Source organism: Euprymna scolopes, chromosome 44 (genome assembly GCF_053919585.1).
Source record: "Euprymna scolopes isolate OS-2025 chromosome 44, ASM5391958v1, whole genome shotgun sequence".
NCBI lineage: Eukaryota > Metazoa > Mollusca > Cephalopoda > Sepiida > Sepiolidae > Euprymna > Euprymna scolopes.
Window position 1 is genome coordinate 15563986 of NC_136525.1, and position 27533 is coordinate 15591518.

The following is a 27533-nucleotide window of genomic DNA, read 5'->3' on the forward strand; positions in this document are numbered from 1 at the left end:
ATGAACCAAACGTTTGTTGAATAAGGCACATTCGGTGTCATACTCGTCTTTCTTTCCATACGGACATTCCTGAAAGACATTTAAATAGTTACACTTAAAAATAAAACAATTTAATTCTTCCAATTAATTGTATATCATAATATTAGGTGCAATATTTTTATGGATAAAACTGAAAGCGATGGTTTCAGATTAAACTAGTCTGGGTGCTCGGTGTTTCTCGGCTGTTTGGTGGTATGTGATGAGCAAAAAAAAAAAGTGGTAGTAGGCAGGCAGGCTCGAACCTGTACTGCGAAGGAGGAAAAGAATGTGAAAAAAAACGTGACGTCTTTTCCGTTGCGTCCATCGCCAAACGAAGAGGCGAATGTTTAAATTAAGGGTAGTCAATCGAAAAGGGATGACTTTCGAAAATATCGGCGAAAAAAGCGAACTCCTTCCTGTAGAAAAGTGCGCAGTTAACAGTGAAGAAATTAATGCTTTTGGCCAATTTTTCGATATTTGGCGTTCGAAGGGTAAAGCTTCAAAACGATACCGACTTCATGAAAATCCGTCGCCTCTATCGAAAGTTTTATGCAGATATACATACATAGATACATACATACATACGTACATTTAAACAGACAGGCGAGATTTATATCATAGACGATTTATTTTATACACTTAATTGTTTATCATAATACCTTTGATAAAAACTAAAATTTCAATAATTTCCTATCCATTCCTGTTATTAAATGCTTTATTTCTTACAATTAATTATTTATCATAGTACTAGGTGGAATATTTTTATTCGAACTTGCGATTATCTTTACTAGTCTAATATATAAACATGTCGGTCTGTCTGTTGATCTGTCTGTCTCCATGTTTTAAAACTATCTCCTCCGAAACTAAAAGTAACAGAGCGGCGCTAGGGGCCTGAAGTGATTAGATTTTTTATGGACCGTTAAGAATTAAAAAATGGGCCAAATTGAAAAAATCGTCAAACATTTTGTACATTCATCTTAGTATATTTTAAATTTCTAACTTTTAATCAGTTCATATGCGTGTCACGTTGGTACAGTGGTAACGTCACCAGCTTTTAATGCTACAGTTTCGGTTTCGATTCTAGCTGACAACACCTAGATATTTTTACTTTTGAAATCACGACTCTATGATAATACTAGCTGTTTAGCCTGGCTTCGCTGGAGCCCTATGTACTGTTCATAACTTTATGTGAATATGTATATATATATATATTAAAAATTTGACTCATGTTTAGGTAATCTACATCTAAAATTTCAAGAGTTTAGACCCTAAATTAGCGGAGGAGTTTGGTAGAGCCTGCAAAGGTCAACTCTTTCAACTTTGACCTCTTGGCAGCCAAATTTACGCCTTAAAATGATTTGCTGCATGCCTGAATACCCTTAATGTAAAATTTCAAACGTTAGACCTAAAATTGGCTGAATAGTTTACTAGAGACTGCAAAGGTAAAATCTTTTGAACTTTGACCCTTCGGCAGACAAATTTTCGGGCAAATCCCGATTAAAAAGCTTGTACTATGTCTGAATACACGTTATGTAAAATTTCAAATGCCTAGACAAAAAAAAAAAAATGGCTGAGTAATTTGGTAGAAACCGCAAAGGGCAAGTTTTCTAAAAATTTGTCCCTTAAAATTTATTGTTTTGGGCTCAAATCAAATTAAAAAGTTTGATCCATGTCCAAGTAACCTACATCTAAAATTTAAAGTGTTTAGATCCAAAATTGGCGGAGGAGTTGGGTAGAGTTTTCATAGGTCAAATCGTTGAACTTTGACTTCTTGTCAGCCAAATTTGCGGCCGAAAACCGATAAGAAAAATTGTACCGAAATCTCAATAGCCCTTATGTCAAATCTTGTGTCTGCAGACTGAAAATTGACAGAGTAATTTGGTAGGGAAATGTACACACACAGACAGACACACACAGACAGTTTCACTTTTATAGATATATAGATATACGAAATCTGGACAAATTAAAATATCATGTTTAAACGTATTTTACGCCCGCGCAAAGCCGGGCTACCCCTCCCCCCAGTACTTACTAAAAAATTAATAAACATTCATCTAATAATAAAAGCGTTCAATATTTTACAAGCAGTTGTTTTACTCACGTGGTCATTGCATAGCATGCTTATGTTTGCCACACCTTCGCATTGCCGCCCTCCATACTGGGGACTGAAAAGAGAAATAACGCGCATTATAATGAAGATACGGTGTCTGTCACTAAACCGTAACAAAAAACATTTCACAAATTAGTGTATAGATGTTTAACTATGGAACAGTATTTGGGGGGTTCGTATCAAATTAAAAAAAATAATCCCAACTATTTCGAAATTATACCGGTATGTTAAAACATGATAAATTAGAAACCACACACACACACACACACACACACACACACACACACACACACACACACACACACACACACATATATATATGTGTGTGTGTATATATATATATATATATATATATATATATATATATATATATATATATATATATATATATATATATATATATATGCGTGTGTGTGTGGTTTCTAATTTATCATGTTTTAACATACCGGTATATATATATATATATATATATATATATATATATATATATATATATATATATATACTAGCATAGGTTCCCGGCATTGCCCGGGTATTTGGAGGTGTATGCTGAGACCCCCCCCCCCAAAAAAAGGTCAATTTGTTAAACTTTGACCCCTATTATGACCCCTCAAAATTTATTGTTTTGGGCTCAAAGCAAGTTATTAAGTTAGATCCATGCCCAAGGAACCTATATCTAAAATTTCAAGTGTTTAGACCCAAAATTGTCGGAGGAGTTTGGTAGAGTTCTCAAACTTCAAATCGTTGACCTCTTAGCGGCCAGATTTCTGGCCGAAAACCGATCACATCGATTTTCCCAAATCTCAGTACCCTGTGTATCAAATTTCGAGTCTATAGACTGGAAATTAACAGAGTTATTGCGAAAGAAAATGTACACAGAGACAAAGACACGTTCACTTTTATATTTATATATAGATAAGACAATAAAAATATTTTACTTATGAAAATAGTATTGACGATGATCTTTGTCATGTTGTATTTTTATCGTAAGCATAAAGAAATGAATACATATAAATAAATACGCATTTGTTATTGAAAATAAATACGTTTTCGCTGGAATACGAATTTAAGTACAACGTCTTTGGCATAAAAATACATATAAGTATATTGTTTTGCTATTGAAAAATACAATAAGTACATCATCTGCCATATTGAAAATAAATAATCCACTTTGGTAATAAATACGTGATTTTTTACATTGATGATTAATGCATCATTTTTGATATTGAAAATAAAATAATGCATAGTCTTTGGTATTGAAAATATATGCACAATCTTTGGTAATGCCAATAAATAAATTCGCCGTTCTTAGTATTGATGATAATTTTGATATAGGGCTGTGATAACAGTATATTCTTTTAATTTTTTTTTACTCTTGAGTATATATCCGTTAATATCTTATATGTTTTTAAATAGACAGATGTGTTTTTTGGTCGATTAAGTGTGTCTAACTGTGTCGGATATATGCCCGATAGTAAAAAGAACGAACAGAATATTCTGTTGTCACAACCTTAATTATAACGAAAAGATACTTGAAAATACAGCATTTCAAATCCAAATTAAATTTCTACAATAGCATTCGTCTCAACCTAATACTTCGTAAAATTCAGCTGTAACGTATACTCTTCCGAAGATTGAAGGTTCAATCCTCAGTACGAGCGACACTCAAAATACAATTACAGATTACTTGGAGACTTCTACACAGAAATGGCTGACGGAACGAGAGCATGATTCCCTCCGCGGATTTAATAAAAGGTTTTGTTGAAAATTCCGTGCTTATTTAACAATTCGACAGAAATATCTACGAGTTTGACAAGATTCACCTGACGAAATATTCAGAAAATAATAGTCAACAAGCCGGACCTGGGGACTCATTCATATGTAATATATTGATGTTGGTATTCTGTAGGTGTTCAGTGCAAATGGAGACGCCCTGATATTAATGTAGCCTTTTTGTTAAAACTGCAAAAGTATTTATCTAAGCTAGCACGAACGCCCGACAAAGATATAAAAGAAAGCCTGGTCTTTAGTATTTAAAATAAAAATAGTTTTTGGTGTATAAAATAAATAAGTACACGTTCTTTGGCATTGAATATAGATAAATACATCTTACTCGCTATATAATATACATAATAGGTAGATAACTGGATCTATCTATCTATCTATCTATCTATCTATCTATCTCTCTCTCTCTCTCTCTCTCTCTCTCTCTCTCTCTCTCTCTCTCTATATATATATATATATATATATATATATATATATATTCCAATTACGTGCTTCACTTTTTGTTATTAAGTAAGATCTTTCACTCATTTGTAGTTTCATCAAATACTTTTGTATGCAAAATCCGATACCGAATTTTGCTAATTCCTACCCTCTGATGAGAAGGAAAGTATTTCTTCGAAACTCCGCGGATTAAGGACTATCTACTTATCAAGTGTTTCCTTTTCAGATTAAATATGTTTTTAACTCATTTCAAAGTGTTTTTTAAACATGTTTTATTAACTGTTTGATCTTATATATATATATATATATATATATATATATATATAACTACTTCATTTACTCACACAAAATTAATATACGAAAGTATAAATTTATGCGTAAACTTTAAGTATTTACTTCAAAAGTGCTCAATACGTCGGTAGAGCTAGTTAGTAAGTTATAAAATATATATGGCCTCAGCCTGAAGAATCCAAGAGTGAATGAAACACTGAATATTCAGTGTAGCTTAATTGCCATATATATTTTATAACTTACTATATATATATATATATATATATATATATATATATATATACTAGCTGTACCCAGCCACGCGTTGCTGATATATATATATATAATTGGAAGTAAACACGGCAATATATTATTAAAAACATGAAAAGAGAAATAACTCGCATTATAATGAAAATACGGTGTCTGTCTCTAAACCGTAACTAAAATGCATTCTTCAAATTAGTGTATCGATGTTTTACTCTGGAGCAGCAATATGGGGATTTATATAAAAAAACAACTCACACACACACACACACACACACACACACACACACACATATAAAATAATATTTAGTCTTTAGTAATGAAATACATAATATTTGGTAATGACACTGAATAAATTCGCCGTTCTTAGTATGGATAATAATTTTGATATTGTAAATATAAAAAAAAACACAATCTTTGGTAATGCCAATAAATAAGTACACGTTCTTTGGCATTAAATATAAATAATTACATCTTACTCGCTATATAATATACATAATAGATATATAGATAGATAGATAACTAGATCGTTAGATCTAGTTATCTATCTATATTTGTATCTATCTATCTACCCATCTAATAACACACAAGTAACACACAAGATGAGATGTTAAGCTGTGTTTTGATATATTATTAAAACATCTCAATATCACATCAAACTAGGTGACTGATCAATTGCACCGGAAGAGTGTCTGATCAACTGATCGGAAGTACGTGTCTGTTATCACGTGTTTTAATTAGCTGAGAAAATTGATGAGTTGGAAAGAGGACGTCAAACAGAACGGGCAGTTTAACAGGTCGCCCCCTCCCTCACCGGGTAAAGGGCTGACATGTCTCAAATTATAGAAGAAACGCACAAGCGGATAATCACTCTCCACTTACGCCTGACAGTATCCTATACCTCTATAAGGCAACCATTCGCCCATGTATGGAGTACTGTTGTCACATCTGGGCTGGTGCATCTGCTTCTTGTCTCTCGCTCCTGGACAGGGTTCAAAAGAGAGTCGCCAACCTGATAGGTCCTGAACTATCATCTAGGCTTCAGCCTCTGTCCCATCGACGAGATGTTGCATCCCTCTGCCTGTTCTACAAATACTTTAATGGTGAATGCTCTGACGAACTGCAAACACTTGTACCTCCCCGACGTAACTACCCCCGACAAACCCGACAAGCTACTAAGTCTCATCCCTTTACAGTGGAGATCCCTAGGTGCAAGAAAGCCTTTTACTCCAATAGTTTCTTCCCCAGAACTGCGGGTCTTTGGAACTCCCTTCCGAGATTCTGCTTTTCCAACTGCAACGATATGCAGAAGTTCAAGTGTAATGTCAACAAAGATCTTTCTACTCATCTCCCTTCATAATGACACCGCTAATTAAGTCCCTGATAGTAGCCCCCTGCTTCAAAGTGGCACTGTGCTTTGTTTGGGGTGAAAATTGAATTAAAAAAAAAAATCTTCTGCGATCGAAACCTGGAAAGTGAATAAAAACAAATCCTCGTCTTAGAGTTGAAATGCATTCGTTCAAACAGGTTTCAGCTTCCTTCCAAGAACGGATGAAAATTCCCAGGTGGACGAAAAGACCAACGACGCAGTTGAAAAGTTGAAAAGGTATGTCGAAATACACGTATGTGTTTATGTCATGTCTGACACGCACACCCGCAACACATTTAGACGATTACGGAACATAAGTAAACTACAACAGGATAACATAGGGTTCAGATAGCGAAGAACCCCACTATAGACATTTAGTAATACCACACTCAATCACATAATGTTAAAGAACCCCGTAATGAATTTGGTATTGAATGAATTCATTTCTTTCATATTGTAAAAATATACATTGGTTCACGTGTACGAGCGGTGCCCCATATATTTTTTAATTTTCGCAAAAATTGAATGCACATGCGCGAAATCAAACATGGCGACCAATGAAAACAATACGGAATACAGATCCGAAAATCCCAAAAAATCAACTTCTTAATAGCAAGTTTTTAGTTGGTACTCTAACGCACATTGACTATTAATTATTGCTATTGATAAATGAACAATCCAAAAGTGGGTATACGTGTTCTCGTCAAATGGTTCTAGTATGGGGGACCGATTGATTGTATTATTAGGTTGTTGCCAAAGTAATGTCGTTTTTTGTACGTTTAACTATATATGAAAAAAGACATTATTTTTGCACTAACCTAATAGAAACTGAACACAACTGTTAATTTTTCTATTAATTTAAAAATTGTAAATGTCGTGTGACGAAATTTGAAGATTGCGTATTTAAAAAAACAAACGTCAAGGCAACTCCTTTATAAATGTCAGGATACAAACTTGAAGATAACCATGGATATGTATATAGAATAATCGGAAAAAAGGTTAATTTCAAGCGAATTAAAAAAAAAAAAAAGGCCAAACTGCTTAAAAAAAAGGCTAAATCCGTGAAATTTGGCCTTTAAACACCGAGTGGTTCTATAATGGACGATTGATTTACGAGAACGATGCATTAAAAACAGAGCAATACCTACAAATATTTAAATATTAACATTTTTTCCCACTTTTTTCATAATCTGGTACATTCGAAAATAATTCGCTGAAAAAATTGAAAAGAAAAAGAGACCGCGAAAATATAGGGAGTACTGCTCATGCGCATGAACCAATGGATCGAGTTTGTTAAAGTAGTAGTAGCGCACGCGTGCGCGCGTGCGTGTATGCGTGTGTGCGTGTGTGTGTGTGTGTGTGTGTGTGTGTGCAACTCTCCTACAGCCTATATCACTGGACTGGTCATGACCGAACCTGGCATGATGATGGTCCCCAACCTAGGGATCGTGCAAACCATTCAAGGTTAAGGTCATCATCCCTACGTGGGGGAGCGTCATTATGCCAGGTTTCGTCATGATCAGTCCAATAGGGTGGGCTGCAGGAGAGTGACTGATCATGACCAAACCTGGCATGATGATGCTCCCCCGTGTAGGTATGATGCACACCATTTTCAAGGTCGAGGTTAAAGGTTAAGGTCATACTTAGTGCGGCTCTTACAACGTCTCTTTACTGCAAGGGGCCCGCGAAACAGCTACCAAGTGTACAGCAAAGTAATGCGACAAGCGCGAGTATCTTTGCTAGTTGAAAATAAATAAGATAACGTTTTAATAGTATATAGAGTAGAAAGTAGAAGACCCCACAATATTATTGGCATGAATAAATTAAAAGTAAAACGTATTTGCTTTTGATGAGTGTCAAACGTGAACTCAGACCTAGAATATTTTTTTATTTTCCTGAATTAATTGCATGTGACGTAAGCATTAACCAAGCATAACACAATACTCGAAAGCAGTTATCCGTATCAATGAGAAAGTTTTTCGAAAACCATGTCTGCGTGAATTGTAACACGGATGGCTCTTTTCAAATAGCCATGCTCGATCAACTCTTCATTTAAAAGGTTATCTATTAAATCTGCTCCTGATCTTTTGGTCGGTTTTTGTCTTCTTAAATATCCGCGAAACTTTCTAATTTATTCTCATATGAGAAAATTTGGCGTCTTTGTGTTGTGGCCTTGAAACGCCGGTCATAATCAAGACAAACGCAGCGATATAATTAACAAAAAGTCTGTTAATAAAAGCATATTACAAAAAGTATGCGTTCGATTTTGCGGTCATAATTGTCATTAATAATTTCTACGACGTAATACTGTAGTAACTGCATTTTTTTTATTTAATGTTTAAAAAAGCCAATTTATTCCCGAAATAGACCAAGTTATACCACAACACCCTCTTTTAACCCTTGCTCTATATGAAGTCAATAAAAGATCTTTCCGATTCTTTCTCTTCTCATCTTGAGCACGTGGTGGGAGCTCGGAGAATACTCGGCGATCAGGCTAGCTTTGGTAATATGGGAAGCCATGTTGGTAATGTGGGAGGTCATGTTGGTGATGTTCTCAACGTATGACCAAACGAAGTAGTTCAGCGGGTTCAGATCGGAGGAGGAGTGAGTTTAGATAGAGAAGGGTACAAAGTCGTAGCACTCCTTCTGAAGCCAAACCTGGGTCACTTTGGACTTGTGGGCTCGCGCCGACTCCTGCTGTCATACCCAGGATCTGCCAGCGGCAACTTAATTGCACCAGAGGATCACCACACTCTTCAGCACATCCAGGTACACTTTGGTGTTGACTTTCAAGCCGACTTCGAAGATGTGAGGTGGCATGATGTGGCCCTCACTTGAAACCACACCAAAGACCATAACCGTGCCCGGAAACTTTGTTTTCAACACCCTGGGCACGCCCTCAAGCGTGGAACCGTCTGGATTTGCATTTTGAGAGTGCTGGCAATGGTTCTGTTTGATCGATGGAGAGCATGAGTTGTACAGTGGCGCATCTTCGATCTCGCTCGTTAAACATTGTGTCACTTTCAGACATGATAGAAGGCTCCTATCGCTCTTGGGATTTGTACACAACTGGCCAACTAGTAGATTGTCTGTAATAAAAAACAAAAACAAAAAACAAACCAAAAAAAAAACGGTTTTCATCAAACGGAAATGGTATCATGTGCTCTTTTCTAGGACAACAATTTTATCGTTCCAGCCTGTATTATCTAACTAGATTGTAGATTTGATTTAATATTTCATTTTTGTACATTGATTGTGACAGATTAACGCACTTTTCAGTGAATGAAAAGTGTTTGTAATATATATATATTTTTTTACAAGGTGGTCATCACTTATCAAGGCCCGGAAGCCACTCAGGGATAAGGGTTATTGTAAGTACAGTACGTTAGTGTGGATATTTAAAGTGTATACTTAAGGGGGCGGTTTATCAGGAATTTGTTTACGTTGGACTTGTAGACATCCAAGTTGTAGTCAGGAGGGAAGCAGGCAGACGGAACAGAGTTCCACAGGCGTGCAGTTCTAAGAAATAAGCTTTGTTCATGGAATCTACGTTTTGATTTAGGCATAGATAAAGAGTGGGGAAAGTTTTTGACAGTGGATTCAGCTAGACGGGTGCTTTTTGTAAAAGATTGGCGAGAGGGAACCAGAGATTGGAGTTCAGACGAGCACCTGCCATGGAAATAACGATAAAACAAAGATGGGCTTGCAACGTCTCTTCTGTGGGAGAGAGGTTGCAGGGAAGAGAAAAGGGCATCCCCCGCTAAGCCACGAAGTCTATTTTGTACTCTGTCAAAGCAGGATAGGCTATTTTTAGCAGCTCTTGCCCTGATATGGCAGCAGTATTGCATCCTTGGATGTACTTGGCTTTTATATTGATAGAGAATTTTTGTGAAAGATCGTTACGACCGAAACATCAGATCAAACTGCACACGTGTTAGATGATTTCAAGCAAAGAGATCAGTGTACAGCAAAGAGATTCGCGTCGCACTTTTCCCTTCTTTACAATATCGCTTTACATATCTCTTCCGCAGCCGAAAGGAAAACTGAAAGAGATATCTTCCAGAACCCTCGACTAACAGGAATAACAATTTTTGATTTCATTTAAAATGAAAATCGACCCAGAAAAAAGTATGAAACCACTTAATGTAAGGAGTTAACAGGAACGAAATATGCTCATTGTAAAGACAAGAGATGGCCATAGTTTTGAAAATGAAAATCGGCCCCAGACAAAACATAAAACCACTTAATGTAAGAACGAAAGATGCTTATCGCAAAGACAAGAGATGGACATGATCTTGAAAACAAAAAAAACAAAAACAAAACAAAAACAACAAAAAAAAAAAAAAAAAAAAAAGAGACTATAGGTAAGCCATCGTCATTCATCCTAGTCGGGTTAAACCATTATAATTAACAAAAGCGTATCAACAAAATTACAGAAAGTATGCGTTCGATTCTGTGGACATAGCTGCCTCTATTCTGGTATTGCTTATCCATCGATCGAAGTAGAATATAACGTTTAAAACTTTTTTTGTAGTCACAACGGAATATAAGATTCACAAGTTGTCTCCAGTCGCATATTCCCATCAAAGATGATGACGACATTAGGTTTTTGCTGTTCTTGCAGGGAGGTGTCAACATTCTCCTACATACAGCGCCTGGTATTCCCAAATTGTCGCCCATCTGGTGCTGAGCAGGCTAAACGTTGGTTAACTAACAAGAACCGGTGTGTCAATGTGATTATGCCGTATATATGACTATAGGTAAGAAGGAAACAGTTCCATAAGTTTGCAGTTGTTGAGAAAAAGTTACTGGGATGGGAAGTTGTATTATGATAAGGTATCAAGACACTGGATTGAAAAGTGTGGAGCAACCAATTTGTTGTAATTACTCCCAGGACCATTATGACACAACGTGGTAGTGTCTGTAAGTGTCACCTTTATGGATTGAATAGAATCTGTCTTGAGTGTTATTTATAATATAAATCTCTGTTTAAATGTATGTATGTATGTATGTATGTATGTCAGGTCATATCATATGCTACTGGTATCATGTAACCCCGTACTACCTGCTTCATGGTCGGGTCACCGGCGACTAAACTGGTTCCCCCACCAGACTTGTTTGGTGAGGAGGGCGGCTAGTCTCCCTGAAGAATTAAAAACAAGACCTTCCAAAGAACGAATGAACCCTTTTTTCGGGGTCAACGGCCAACTAGCACCGTGTATATTTGTGTATATGCATGTGTATATTGGGGTGGAGAGGGCTCCGGTAAGTCGTGGTGAAGGCAACCTTTCTAGGAGAAGCAAATCACTGATGTAAAAAACCATAAAGCGGGAGACCAGTACCCGCATTAGGCTGGTCTGCAGTTTAACATGTTGCTGGCTATCTTGCTTTTGCTTGTTGCTGGATCTCAACATTTTGAACGGAGAGAGAGACTTAGCTGTGGTACAAAGCTAAGACTCTGTAACATCATCTGTGTATAGATACTCTCTAAGGCATTTGTCTATAAAAATGGTCCTGTGGCGATGGAAAAGTTGTGACGCATGGAGGCTTGAGATGCTGGAAGTATGTAATAATTGATCTCAATGACCGTCTTCAGTATCATGCCTACTTGAGCGTGTGAATTCACCAGTAAGACCTAAAAAAAAAAAGTCATTTTTGGGCTCATAGACATTAAGTGTCTGAGGGAGTGGCACTCGTCTTACAAGACGTTGCAATCATCATCATGTATGTATGTATGTCAGGTCATGTTATATGCTATTGGTGCCATGTAACCCCGTACTACTTGCCTCATGGTCGGGTCACCGGCGACTAAACTGGTTCCCCCACCTGACTTGTTTGGTGAGGAGGGTGACTAGTCTCCCTGAAGGATTAAAAACAAAACTTTCAAAAGGACGAATGAACCCTTTTTCCACGTCATCGACCAACTAGCACTGTGTGTGTTTGTGTGTATGTAGGTGTGTGTTGGGGTGGAAACGGCCCCCATGAACCGTGGTGAAGGCAACCTTTCTAGAAGAAGCAAATATCTGATTTAAAAAACTATAAAGCGGGAGACCAGTACCCACATTAAGCTGGTCTGCAGTTTAACTTGTTGCTGGCTATCTTGCTCTTGCTTGTTGCTGGATCTCAACATTTTGAATCAAGAGAGAGACTTAGTTGTCGTACAAAGCTAAGACTCTGTAACATCATCTGTGTGTAGGCATTTGTCTATAAATATGGTTTTGTGGCGATGGAAAAGTTGTGACGCATGGAAGATTGAAACGCTGGAAGCATGTAATAATTTCTCTCAATGGTCATCTTCAGTGTCATGCCTGCTTGAGCATATGAATTTACCGGTAGGACTAAAAGAAAAGTCATTTTTGGGCTCGTGGAATTTAAGTGTCTGAGGGAGTGGCACTCGTCTGACAAAACGTTGCAAGAAAAGAAAGAAAGACGTTGCAATCCTCATGTATGTATGTATGTATGTATGTATGTATGTATGCCTAAAACTTGCGACAGAGACGACGGATTTTCACAAGATCGGTATCGTTTTGCACTCGACCCTTCGGATGACAAATATCGAAAAATTAGCTAAAAACATCAATTACTTCATCCTCAACTGGGTACTTTTTTACATAGAGGTGGGGTCGTTTTTTTCGCCGATATTTTCGAAGGTCATCCCCTCTTTTCGATTGACTAGCCTTAATTTAAACATTCGCCACTTCCAGTTTGGCGATGGACGCAACGGAAAAGAATGCACATTTTTGTTTTCACATTCTTTTCCTCGTTCGCGGTACTGGTTCGAGACTGCCTGCCTACTACCACTTTATTTTTTTGCTCAACACACACCACCGGGCAATGCCGGGCACACAGGCTAGTTTAATATAAAACCATAGCTTTCAGTTTTATCCATAAAAATATTTCACCTAAAATTATGATATACAAGTAATTGTAAGAATTAAACTGTTTTATTTTTAAATGTCCCTTTCGGTTTTGTGATGGACGCAACGGCAAAGACGTCAGTTTTTTTCACACTTTTTTTAAAAATCGCGGTATGGGATTGAGCCAGCCTGCCTACTACCACTTTATTTTTTTTTCCCAACACATACCTCCAAACCCCCGGTCAACGCAGGGCTAGTCTAATATATAAAAGGCAAAATGGGCGCGAGCGTTTGTGTATGTTTGCAAAGGCTTTTTGCATTGGGCTACTCGCGTCGGTTAGATTCCAGAGAAGTTTTCATATACTTTCCAGATCGTAATATCTCGCATTCGCAAACGGACATCTTTTCTTTCCTTTTTTTTTCCCACCATGCCGTCGTCTCGAGTATTTGTTTGACTTTTTCGTAAAAAGCGAAACTATTCAAACGCAAACGCCAGAAAGCAGGAAGCTTAACTGGCCCCCGGCCAGCTCTTATGGTGCTTCACCGAAGTAATTGGTTCTTGTTCAATGTAGGGGAAGCCCTTCATACTGAAACAGTTACTATTTATTTGGATACTGCCAGAGTGCCCTCTTATATATATAAGTTTAATTATCAAACTTAAATTCTAAAATATATACAAATATATTTAAGAAGAATTTATATATAACCAGACTCAATACGAAACAGAGGGCACGCTCAAGTGTTTTTGAGTATTTTAATGATTTTAAGCGATTTTAATCGCCTTTTAATCATCTTTTAATCGTCTTTTCAGTTCATCTCGCTACTTTCATTTTTCAATTTCATTTTTTATTTTTTTACTACTCGCCTGAGGATGACCAATGGAGGTTGAAAACGTTCGCGATTATGGGAAATTTCTTTTTTCACTCGGAAAAAACGTTCGGAAAATGGTCCGACAAAGAGAAGAGGAGGATTACAAGAAAAATAAGCAAGACTTATCTGTGCTATTTAATGAAATCTGCATAAAAGAAAAAATGCTGCCTAAATATACTAATATATACATATATATATATACACGGCATATATATATATATATATATATATATGCCTAAATATATGCCTATATATATATACACGGCATATATATATATGCCTAAATATACTAATATATACATATATATATATACACGTTTAGTTAGTAAAGTATATATAAACGATCGCATAAACAGCATTCCCCAGTATAAATTACGTTTAATCTGGGTGCCGTTCAAATAAGGCAACATAAAATTTGGAATTCCCTCCCTTCTTCCTGCTAGTGTACTAACATGCAGAAGTTTAAATGTAATGTGAACAAACATCTTGCTCATCTCCTTACATAGTCTCCTGTAAATATAGCCCCTTACGTCCAAGTGGCAATATGCTTTGTTTGGGGGTGAACATGAGTAAAAAAAAAAAAAAAAAAAAAAAAGAAAACGGTACGTTCGAACCCGAAGAAAAGGATAAATATATCTATTAGTGCTGAAACGATTATTTGGAATCGGAGTAAAAAATCGAAAAAGTCAGAACTTTTTGGAGTATCGGAATTGGTATTGGAATCGGATATTTTTTTTTTTTTTCCTATTTTCCGATGACAAAAACGATTATTTCCATTGTTTTTATTCGTTTTTGTTTAAAAACTTTATTTTCCATGGCTCGTATTAATGTTAAAATAATAAATATTTATTGATTTTAAACAATCAGTAAAAATAAAATCTATAAGTCATCTCTATAAGTGTATTTCTATGCTTGGGGAAATTATATGCAAATTTTCATAGTTTTTCCAGCCCCCCCCCCAAAAAAAAACAAAAAAAACAAAACAATTCTATATCAATAAATTTAAAAGAATCAGGATCAGAATCAGTAATTGTATCGGAATCGGTAATTTAGTACAGAATCGGTAATTGTGTCAGAATCGGAAAAATATTGGAATCGCCCCATCACTAATGTTTACTTACAAAGGTTTATTGCATTCCCTTTCCCGGTTCGTCACGCCTCCGCCGCAGGATCGAGTGCATGGACTCCAATCGCTCCAGCTTGACCATTGTCCATGAATCGGCCTCGGACCGGATTTCCCAAACTTAACACATCTTCCTCCTCGGCACCACTGTAGAAAAAGAAAAGAACAATGACATCATATTAGAATATCGGTGTTGTGTCACGTATTAGAGATCCCTATGCCAATAAATGGAATTCGTATATTATCAGATCATCCCATAAGTTCTGTCCAAATTTATGAATAAAGAAAATAAGTGACGAAATGTTACATTTTATTAAAGACGAGCGGGGGTACCCGGCGTTGCCCGGGTGTTTGGAGGTGTGCATGTAGGGGGGTAATAAAATAATAAAATAAGGAAGGAAGGAAAAGGGACAGATAGAGAGTAGTAGTAGTAGTAGTAGTAGTAGTAGTAGTAGTAGTCTTGGCTTTACTACAATTGTTCTTATGTTTGTTAATGGGTTAAAGTTGTTTAGTTGTAAGAAAATAGCGACAGTATAGTTGTAATAAAGAATAGTTACAAAACACCCCCACTCTTCCCATAAAAATAATAATTTCGAAATAATAACGTTAATATTTCAGTGTGCAGTCCAAATCTGCAAAAGAAGCGATTTGTGTTTATTTGTTTACGTTGTTATGGGTTAATGTTTATGCACGCATGCGCAACCGGATGTCGTAAACCGGAAAATGGGTTACATCACTCGGTAAAAGGTTATTTGAGTTTTATAATTATATAGATTAATGAAGTTAGGAAAAATCTTGTCGGATAATAAATTTATCACAAAATTTTTAATTTACTGAATTTAATTCCAAATTTTTACACACACACATGACCCATGCACACACAAAGAGAAAGAGACAAATTATATATATATATAAGCGGAATTTTCTAGTTGTGTTTTTATTTTTTGTGTTTTTTTTTACATTTTTACAAGGTATTATAAGGCCCAGAAGCCACTCAGGGATAAGGGTTATTGCGTGTACAGTAATCAATGGGATAGTATCGTAGTAAACATTAGTATTGGAGATTTGATAAAGTGTCTTACTTAAGTGGATGATTCATCAGGAATTTGTTTATGTTGGACTTGAAGACATCCAGGTTGTAGTCAGATGGGAAACAGGCAAACGGAACACAGTTCCACAGGCGTGTAGTTCTAAGAAAGAAGCTTGTTCATGGAATCTACGTTTTGATTTAGGCACATTTAAAGACTGGGGGAAATTTTTGACAGTGGTTTCAGCTAGACGGGTGTTTATCGTGAAAGATTGGCGATATTAAGATGTGGGAAAATCTTTTTAATCGGTTCTCGCCCAGAAATTTGGCTGTTAAGGGGTCAAAGTTCAACAATTTAACATTTGAAAATTCTACCAGACTCCTCCGCCAATTTTGGTTCTAAAAACTTGAAATTTTAGATGTAGGTTACTTGAACATGGATCAAATTTTTCATTTGATTTGAGCCCAAAACAATAAATGTTAAGGGGTCAAAATTGAGGTCAAAATTTTTAAAAAGTTGACCTCTGCAGTCTCTACCAAATTACTCAACCAATTTTCGGTCTAAACATTTTAACTTTCACATAAAGTGTAATAAGACATAGGGCAAGCTTTTTAATCTATTTTTGGCCGAATATTTGGCTGCCAAGGATTCAACGTAAAAAAAATTGATCTTTGCAGTCTCTAGCAAACTAGTCAGCCAATTTTCGGTCTAAACAGTTGAAATTTTACATAAAGGGCAAGCTTTTTAATCAGTTTTTGGGCGAAAATTTGGCTGCCAAGAGGTCAAAGTTAAAATAGTTGACTTTTGCAAACTCTACCACACCCTCCTGCCAATTTAGGGTCTAAACTCTTGCAACTTTTAGATGTAGGTTACCTGGACATGAGTCAAACTTTTTAATATATATACATATGCACATAAAGTTATGAAGAGTATATGGCGTCTGAGCAAAACCGGGCTGAACCGCTAGTATATATATATAATTATATATATACACCCCCAGAGAGAGAGAGAGAGAGAGAGAAAGAGAGAGAGAGAGAGAGAGAGAGAGAGAGAGAGAGAGAGGTATATATATATATGTGTGTATGGCCTTTTGTTTTTAGAAAATTCTCAACGTTTCGTCCCCATTTTCTGGGGACTTCCTCAGGAGCATGTTAAGGATGATTGAGGAAGATAAAATATACCAATGTGTTATATATCATACGGAGAGAGAGAGAGAGAGAGAGAGAGAGAGAGAGAGAGAGAGAGAGAGAGAGAGAGAGAGCGGAGGAGAGAAACGGAATTTTTTTGCTTACTTATTGTTTTGGAACTTTTCGATCTTTCAAATGATTCAAGAATTTTTGTCGAATTGTATGGGATTTTAGTTTTATTTATTTTAAACTAAATCTCTCAATTTTCTCCAGGTGAGATATTTGTCTAAACGAGTTAAAATGAAGGAATAGGGTTTATAAGAACAAGTCAAGAAAAGAGATCAAAACGTCATTTTATCGTGATGTCATCCATTTATGTACGGAAACAAACAAACATACAAGCAATGTCTACAGTGTTTTTGTCCATACACCCAGCACGGGCGTAGCCAAGATTGAACTCACTACACAAGTTTGTAGCATAATGCTTCACCAGGGCTATGAAGGGTATTTTTATTGTGACGCCATCACTAGATGGGGTGCCTATCACGGCTTAAGAGAGTCGCATCTACTCTCGAGAAAAGGATAGACCATGCCAGTTTCTCAATCTGTTTTTTTACCTTGCGGATTTGTAGTATATAGGTTAGTCTCTCACTCCTAGACAAGGTTCAAAAGAGAATCGCCAAACTGATGGGTTCTGAACTGTCGTCTAAGCTTCAGCTTTTGTCCCATCGACGAAATGTTGCATCCCTCTGCCTGTTCTAAAAGTATTTCAATGGTAGATGTTCTGACGAATTGCAAGCACGTGTACCCACTCGATGTAAATACCCTCGACAAACCCGACAAGCAGCTAAATCCCACCTCTACACAGTAGAGATCCCTAGATGTAAGAGAGCTTTCTTCGCGCATGTATGGAGTATTGTTGTCATATTTGGGCCGGGGCATCTGCTACTAGTCTCTCACTCCTAGACAAGGTTGTTCAAAAGAGAGTCGCCAACCTAATAGGTCCTGAACTATCATCCAAGCTTCAGCCTCTGTCCCATCGATGCAATGTACCATCCCTCTGCCTGTTCTACAAGTACTTTAATAGTGTATGTTCCGACGAGCTACAAGCACTTGTACCCCCTCTATGTAAATACCCCCGACAAACCCAAGCAGTACAATCCCACCCCTTCACAGTAGAGATCCCTAGATGTAAGAGAGCCTTCTACTCCAGTAGTTTCTTCCCCAGAACCGTTAGACTTTGGAACTTCCTGCCAGGTTCCTGCTTCCCCAACCGTACTGACATGCAGAAGTTCAAGTGTAACGTGAACGACATCTTGCTGCCCAACTCCCCACCTAGTACCCCTGTAGTCTGTGTCCCTAATAGTAAACCCCTACATCAAAGTGGCAATGTGCCTTGTTTGGGGTGAAAATGTAATAATAAAAAAAAAGAACTGCTAGACATTTGAATTCCCTTCCGGATCTCTGCTTCCCCAACTGTACTGATATGCAGGAGTTCAAGTGTAACGTGAACCGACATCTTGCTGCCCAACTCCCTACATTGTACCTCTGTAGCTTAGGTCTCTTATAGTAGCCCCTTACATCAAAGTGGCAATGTGTCTTGTTTGGGGTGAAAATGTAATAAAGTTTAGTCCTTCCGCAATTAAAAGTAAATCCTACTTTTGCAAAAATTGTTTAACCAAGCGTAATGTCATACTTAAACGCAGTCGTTTCTATTAGTGATACATTAATCGCAAACCAAGCCTGTGTGAATTGTTACACGAATGACTGTTTTAAATTACTTAGTCATGCTCGAACAACGTTCCATTTATAAGGGGATCTTAAAAATCAGGTGCAGGTGTTTGTATCCTGCTTTGCCTTCTTAAATTTCCGAGAAACTTTTTAATGCATTACCGTAACAAAAAAGGCGAATCATTTTATTTTTTTTCAAACCGGAAAAAATATATCTAGTCGGGATCTTGTGGTACATTCTCTTGTTGTGTTGACATTTTGTAAGTTGCTGCTTAGTGGGTAGTGACATCTCTCGTCGAGATCTTGTAGTACATTCTCTTGTTGTGTTAGCATTTTGCAAGTTGATGCTTAGTGGGTAGTGACATCTCTCGGTTTCTTTGTCTCTTTCTTGTTAGAATAGTCTCTTGGCGTTAACATGTAAGTTGCTGCTCAGTAAATAGTGACGTCTCGTTTTCTTTCTCTCTTTCTGTTGTTTTGGCATGTCGTAAGTTGCTAATTAGTGAGTAGTGACGTCTCTCTGTTTCTTTTTCTCTTTTTTCCTATCACATTAATCCTTTTGTATTGACAAGTCGTTAGTTGCTGTTTAGTTGGCAGTGGTTTCTCTCTGCTCCTTTCCCCCCTCTCTGTTCTTGTCTCAGTAATCACCCTGCGCTGATGTGTCATAAGCTGTTGCATTCTTTCTGGTTCTCTTTATTCTTTCTCGTTACAGTTGTCTTCTTGTGTTGATATGCCTTAAGATGCTGCTTAGTGGATAGTGACATCTCTCAGTTTTTTCCTCTCTTTCATCTTGTTACAATGGCCCTCTTCTTTTGTGGAAAAAGACCGATGCAAGTGATTTTGGTTCTTTCTGAAGTTTACCTATTAAATCATTAAACATTTTTATTTTTGAGAAGTTTCTGATTTTTTTTTTCTTAAAAGTTCACTGAGGAAATATCCAAAATTGACGTACAAATATCAGTTGTTCCCCGTGAACGCAACAACAAGTCTATAAAATGTACTGAAGATTTTGTTTTAGAACAAAAAAACGATTAGTAAAATGAATAAAATATTGAAGTTCAGAATCTAGCAAAATTGATATATATATATATATATATATATATATATATATATATATATATATATATATGAACAAATGATTAATAAAACATGTTAAAAGACATCTTGAAAAAGAGTTAAAAACATATTTCATTTTAAAAAAGGAAACACAAGATAAGTGGATAGTCCTTAATCCGTGGAGTTTCGAAGAAATACTCTCCTTCTCATCAGAGTGCAGGAATTAGCAAAATGCAGGATCGGATTTTGCATATAAAAGTATTTAATGAAACTACAAGTAAGTCACAGATCTTACTTGGTTAAAAAAAAGGGTGAGGTAAGGGGAATAGGAGGCAAAAGAAAAATAATAAAAAGATTTCACATGTATATATAGTCCGGTGAAGGGTAAAAATCCAAAAATGGTAAAATCCAAAACGGTCGAATTTAAAATTTCAATCCATTGGGTAAATTCCAAATGGTTCAAAATAATCCAAAAGGCAGAGTTCCTTGGAAAAAAGCGCAAATAGAATGAATCCCAAATCATTAAAAGAAAAGTACTGGAGAGAATATTTAAAAAACACGTCTGTCAAGGCTGGATGAATCAAAAAAAAAAAAAAAAATATATATATATATGTATATATATATATATATATATATATATATATATATATATATATATATATATATTAGTGTTGGGCTGATTAATTGGAACCGGAAAAATCGACAAATTTGGGAGTATCGGAATCGAAAAATTGGTGCCTGTTTTCCGATGCCAAAACGATTCTTTTAATTGTCTTTTTTTATTTAATTTTATTAAAAAATAAAATCTTCCATTGCTGGTAATAATCATAAAATAATAAATATTTCTTGATTTTAAAATACCAGTAAAGTTAAAATCGAGAGATCATCCTTAAGATGGCGGCCAAGAATCAAATGCGGTTGGCAGTAACAAAGATGGCGGCATAGTTCAGATCAGTAATTGGCAGTAACCAAGATGGCGGCCAAGAATCAAATGCAGTCCGTGGCGTAGTTAACGGCGAACTGATTGAATCCAAAATTCAACAATTTTTATAATAATTTTGAAAGTTTTTCATTGGTTGTTTAGCACAACCGGTGGTTATAAAAATGATTGGCAAATCCATTCGTCACATACCCCCATTACTCGTGACGGGGAAGGTCTCCTAGCGGCTTCGACTGCAGGGAGACAGGGTAGTCGTACTCATCAAGGATCCGTTCTTGACACTCAGCCCGACAGGTGAGGGGCCGAGATTTGCCAGCACCTGTTGGACTGAGGTACACCGCTTGGGTACTACCTAGGAGGTCCTCCCTCTCAGGTCTTGCCACCATGCTTTCCGGTGGGGCAAGTTAATTGCTTGTCACCTGAGGCGCCCCTACCTGGGAATGCCGACAGGGGGGGTCCCCAGGCAATTTTTGATGAGACAAGAGTGCCCCTCCTTTAGGGGAGCTTGCCTATTTCCACCTTCCGGCCTTGTGCCACATTTTGGTGTGGTGGACACCAAATAAATAACTACCCCCATTAGGAGACAAAAACATTTTACATCGTCCACAAGTGCAAATTTCCGGTTAAGAAAATATCTGCAAATCTAACATGTGTTTTTTTTTTTTTTTTTTACAGAAATCGGGAAAAATAACAACTCTATACTTAAATATTTAAATATTTATAAAGAATCAGAATCGGTAATTGTATCGGAATCTGTAATTGTATCAGAATCGGGAAAAATATTGGAATCGTCCCATCACTAATATATATATATGAATGGATCAGAGGAGATTGTAAATTGCATTGTTATGATGACTGAACTTATGCATTCATGACCTGAAAGTTTCTTGTTTCTTTTGCAGATATTGACGGTGTGAAACTCTAATAAAGCAACCTTTATCATACTTAATATTTCAAGCATACACACTGTATTTCTTACTTGCCAAGGGAAGTCTTAATTTTATGGCAAAATTTAAGTTGACCCTCTAAGAGCTTTTGACCTCTGATTTGTCTGGATTTATTCATAACTAGCAGGCCGCCCAACATTGCTCGGTCGTAAAATACGCTTAAATATGATATTTTGATTAATGCAGATTTCGTATTTATTATTATATTATATTCGACCCAATATATAGTAATGATTTAAAAAGTAAAAAACAAAAAGAAAATGACTTGTGCGCCACCACCGAGAATCGTAACCAAAACGTTTAGCTTACAATTTACTCTTTCCTTTGACGTTAATGCCTGAGCTATGAAGACATGTTTGCTGTAAGGCTAAAATTTAAAACGTGAACCAACAGCTATTATGTTATGCATGCATATTCGTAATGCCGTTGTTCGAGCTTCACCTACCAAATTCCATTTTTAAAATTTTTACACTTTTTCCTCGTCTAAAACCCAAATAAAAAAGTTTTGCATGGGTTCGAATGCCTTATATATTAGGTTTCATGTCTATAGCCTGAAAACTGACAGAGGAGTTTGGTAGGCAAAATTTTTTAAACAAATATATATATATATAAGCATATATAATGAATTTATAACTTAAAATATTGCAGCATTAAAAATTGATTATATGTTATAAATTGAATTAAAAAAAATCTTAATGCTGCAATATTTTAAGTTATAAATTTTTTATATTTTTTACCAGAATATATTGTCCTTTTCTTTTCCAGTTTAACCAGCTAGTCCTTTACTTTTCCATGTTTAAGCTTAACCATGTTACTTTTCATGCTCGCATTTTTCTATTGTAATCTATGATTTTTCCAGGCTGCCAATAAATTCACTTGTTCTTTGCTTAATTTCAGTCTTATTTTTCTTGCCCCCATAAACATATCTTTAGTCGGGATCTTGTAGTACATTGCAGTACATTGTCTTGTTGTGTTGACATTTTGTAAGTTGCTGCTTAGTGGGTAATAACAATGTACGGCACTCGTCTGCTTTCAATAAGATCCCCCCCAATTATCTCCCTTTCTTCTTTCATTCTCTCTGTTTCACTTGTTACTTCCCTTTTTACGAGATCGGTGAATTGGTAGCAACAGTAGTCGCTGAAGCGACTTGGTTGCTATGGAAACCAGTCATAAACACGTCGCTCACCGCCCTTTTTTATGATTTTGAACACCAGTAAATTCATCATAACTTTTTTTGAATTTTTTTTCACAATATGGCTGAGAAGGTGATCTTTTTTTTTTTTACATAGGCATCACCACTTATCAAGGCCAAGAGGCCACTCGAGGATAAGGGTTAAAGAGTGTACAGTAGAAATTGGACAATATAGTAATCGTTAGTAATGGAAGTTCGGTAAATTTGTTAAAAAGTTGAACGGCTCATCAAGAACTTGTTTACATTGGACTTGAAAGCAACCATATTGTAGTCAGCTGGAAAGCAGGCAAACAGAAGACAATTCCACAGGCGTGCAGTTCTAAGAAAGAAGCTTTGATCATGGAACGTTTAGGTTTAGGCACAGATAAAGAGTGGGGGAAATTATTGATAGTGTTTTCAGCTAGACGAGTGTTTCTTGTGAAAGTTTGGTGAAGGGGGACTATAGACTGAAGCTCAGTCGAGCACTTGCCATGAAAATAACGATACAGCAAAGACAAACTTGCAACATCTCTTCTGTGAGATAGAGGTTGCAGGGAAGAGAAAAGGACATCTCCTACGAGGCTACGAAGTCTATTTTGAACTCTATCAAGGCAGGACAAGTCCTTTCTAGCAGCTCCTGCCCAGATGTGGCAATAGTACTCCATCCTTGGATGTACCTGGCTCTTATATAGATAGAGAATTGCATCAGCAGTGAGATATCTACTGGATCGATAGAAAGATCCCACCATTTTTCCAGTGGCCTTGGCAACAGATTTGATGTACGTATTCCATTTCAGATCAGGAGTAAAGGTCAAGCACAGAAGCTTTTCAAAACTTGAGACTTCCTCAAGGCGAGAGCCATTCATTTCAATTGATGCCAGATGTGGATCAGAACGTTGATGATGTAAAGAGAGAAGCTTGGTTTTAGATGCATTAAAAGTAACCAGCCACTCCTTTTCCCATTGAACCACATGCTCAAGATCAGAGGAGAGAGAATCGGAGAGAACTTGGTCGTTTACTGTCTTAGATGTGCTACCATAAATGGTAGTGTCATCAGCATAAATGTCTACAAATGATGTAAGGATGTGATTTGGAAGATCATTAATGTAGTTCAGGAAAAGAGTTGGGCCCAGGATGGATCCCTGAGGGACTCCAGTATTAATACTGTGAGCTTCTGATTTTTGCCCATCAACTACTACTCTTATGAACCTATCAGAAAGAAATGATTTAATAATTGAGAAGACATTTCCAGCTATACCATAGCTAGAGATCTTGTGAAGTAAACCTTTATGCCATACCCTATCAAAGGCCTTAGATATGTCAAGAGCAATTGCCCTAGAAAGGTTGCCTCCATCGAGAGATTCACTAATCCTATGAGATATAACTGTAAGCACATCTGCTGTAGATCTAGCAGAACGAAAACCATATTGTGTGTCACTAAGGTTATTTTTGATGAGATGGTTGATTACTTCTGTATTTAACACAGATTCCAGCAACTTACTCATGACACACAGGAGACTTATTGGTCTGTACTGAGAGGGGGATGAGCGATCACCTGAATTCTTAATTACAGGGCATACTGATGAGATTTTCCAGGGTGATGGGAAGCCATTCTCCTTAAGACAACGTTTAAACAGTTTTGTAAGTATGGGCGTTAATTCTGGTTGAAGTTTTTTGAGTACTATAATTGGAATACAGTCAGGGCCTGTTGCTTTACTGGAATCAAGGTTTTTGATTAGCTTGGCAACATCACATACAGATATATGTATATCATATAACGTGTTTTCTGATACAGGAGGAAATATTGGGGATACTCTAACATAACTTTTAAATCTGAACCCCAAGATCGCCATAGGCATGGAATATGTGCCTATATTAAAGATGGCTTTCCATGTGGTAGGGACATCTCCAGAGACGATCATAACTTACTCTATATGTGCTTCCGGGTTGTATTAGCTCACACTACGGCATTTATATTTACTCTCTATTGCCCCTGCAACAGAGTTGTTTGGTGAGGAAGGCGGCTAGTCTCCCTGAAGGATTAAAAACAAGACCTTTCAAGGGGCGAAGGAACCCTTTTTCGGGTCAACGGCCAACTAGCACCGTGTGTGTTTGTGTGTATGTATGTGTGTGCTGGGGTGGCAAGGGCTCCCGTAAGCCGTGGTGAAGGCAGCCTTTCTAGGAGAAGCAAATCTCTGATTTAAAAAAACCTAAAATGGGAGACCAGTACCCGCATTAAGCTGGTCTGCAGTTTAACTTGTTGCTGGCTATCTTGCTCTTGCTTGTTGCTGGATCTCAACATTTTGAACCGAGAAAGAGGTTTAGCTGTCATACAAAGGTAAGACTCTGTAACATTATCTGTGTATAGATACTCCCTCAGGCATTTGTCTATAAAAATGGTTCTGTGGCGATGGAAGTTATTTTTGGGCTCATGGACTTTAAGTGTCTGAGAGAGTGGCACTCGTCTGACAAGACGTTGCAATCATCATATATATATATATATATATATATATATATATATATATATATATATATATACACACGCAACATGTCAGCTCTCAATATTTTATACGGCTACATATAAAGTTCTGGTAAAGTAGAGGCAGTTTTGAATAATGATGGTAGCCACACAAAATATTGAGAGTTGACATGTTGTATGTTAATATTGACAACTTCTCGTAAGGGGTGTACTCACTTTTGTTGCCAGGGATTTAGCTTTTAATGGCAATATTTTGAGTTACTTTGAGGGGAAAATAAATTAACTCTGTTATATACGCTACAGACAGACTATTTTTCATTGTTTCAAAAAATAATTTTTTTCAGTGTTGTCCCATGAAGAGATATACTTAAATATTTGAAGAAATGTGAGGGGTGTACTCATTTTTGTGATACACCTTGTATATATATATATATATATATATATATATATATATATATATATATATATATATATATATATATATATATGTAAAGCGTCTTAAATAAAATTTTGAATTTTAAATTTTGGCGTTCCAACGATAAAAACTGATTAACCGTACATTAGAACAGCGTTTTATTTTGGTGTCTTTAACTGTAACTGCCCCCCCCCCCCTATTTTTGTCGATGAGGAGACTTTGTTATTAAAGGACGAAACTTTTGTCAAATAATTGTCAATATTCATTGTTAATTTATATAAAATGAAAATCGTTTCTGAAAGCATCGTATAATCTATTTATTTTGTTTGTTTTCCTTTTGAAACTGATTTTTAATTCAAAATTATGAATCGTTTTACTCAATATATATATATATATATATATATATATATATATATTTATTAGTTTTACAGAAGTTCAGAAAAACATTTGTAACGTCGGTTTCAAGCCCAAACATTGACGAGAGTCGAACATTATTTACGTGTTACCTTTAACGGGTCCCCGTTGTGTTTGGGCTTGAAACCGACGGTACCAATGTTTTTCTGAACTTCTGTAAAACTAATAAATAAATATTTAGCTCTTATATCGAAAAAGAAAGTTTTTCTTTGTAATCGAGCACTTTGTCGGAACTCTTTCACCAAAATTCAGTAAGCATATATATATATATATATATATATATATATATATATATATATATATATATATATATATATACTAGCTGTACCCTGCCACGCGTTGCAGTGGCTCAATTTGGTGTAATGGAAAAATTTAATAAAAGAGAAAATGCATGTTTCTTATATTAGTACAGCAATCCACTGCAAAAAGTGAAAAAGAAGGCGAAACTGTAAAAAATGGTGCTCTTGCAGAATTTGATCTGGATCCTCGAGAGTTTCTGTCAATCATTCATGTTTTGGACTTGACCAACAATCAGTGGATGAAGCCGAACGTAGCAAAAATGTTGAAACGCTAAATGCTTTTTTTTTTGTTGTTTTAAAAAATGTGATTTAGTAATTAATATTTGGTTGATGGTGGGGGGAGGGGGGTTACTATACACAGATTCGAAAAAGTCGTCCAAAAACAAATAAATGAAAGCAAAGGTAAGGTAATTTACGTTTCTACCTAATTGGATAATTGTTTAGTGTTTTTATGTAATGTAAAATGTTTAATTGGCTCAAAAAACAGAAATGGTCGCGAATTCTGTTGAATACGTTAATTTTGGGAAAGTAAGTTGAAAACTAAAAACTATACAAAACAGTGTCTGAAACTCACCGAACATATGTTACCATGACATAGGCTGGCATAATGGATAGGTTTCTGACAGTATTTTGTATAGTTTTTTTTAGTTTTAACTCACTTTCTCTAACTTAAAGTAATCAACAGTGTCCACCACCATTTGTAGCTTTCAAATACACCAATAAACACTGTTTTTCGAGCCGACTAAACGTTACATTAAATGAAAAGGGTTTATATTACTAAATACAGATACAAAGAAGTTGTCAAAAAATAAATATATAACA

At 36.2% G+C, this 27533-nt stretch overlaps 1 protein-coding gene across 1 annotated transcript in view; it reads right to left on the reverse strand.

Moving 5' to 3' along the window:
* The window catches only part of LOC145268709 (A disintegrin and metalloproteinase with thrombospondin motifs 16-like), a 720286-nt gene that overhangs the window by 76199 nt on the left and 616554 nt on the right, over nucleotides 1–27533 (reverse strand). Inside the window, exons 12-14 of the mRNA XM_080124247.1 lie at nucleotides 15106–15254; nucleotides 2120–2183; nucleotides 1–69 (exon numbers count right to left, since the gene is read on the reverse strand). The exon at nucleotides 1–69 is cut by the window's left edge and continues 43 nt beyond it. Coding sequence (XP_079980373.1) covers nucleotides 1–69; nucleotides 2120–2183; nucleotides 15106–15254 — 282 coding nt within the window. The remainder of the gene's footprint in view (nucleotides 70–2119; nucleotides 2184–15105; nucleotides 15255–27533) is intronic.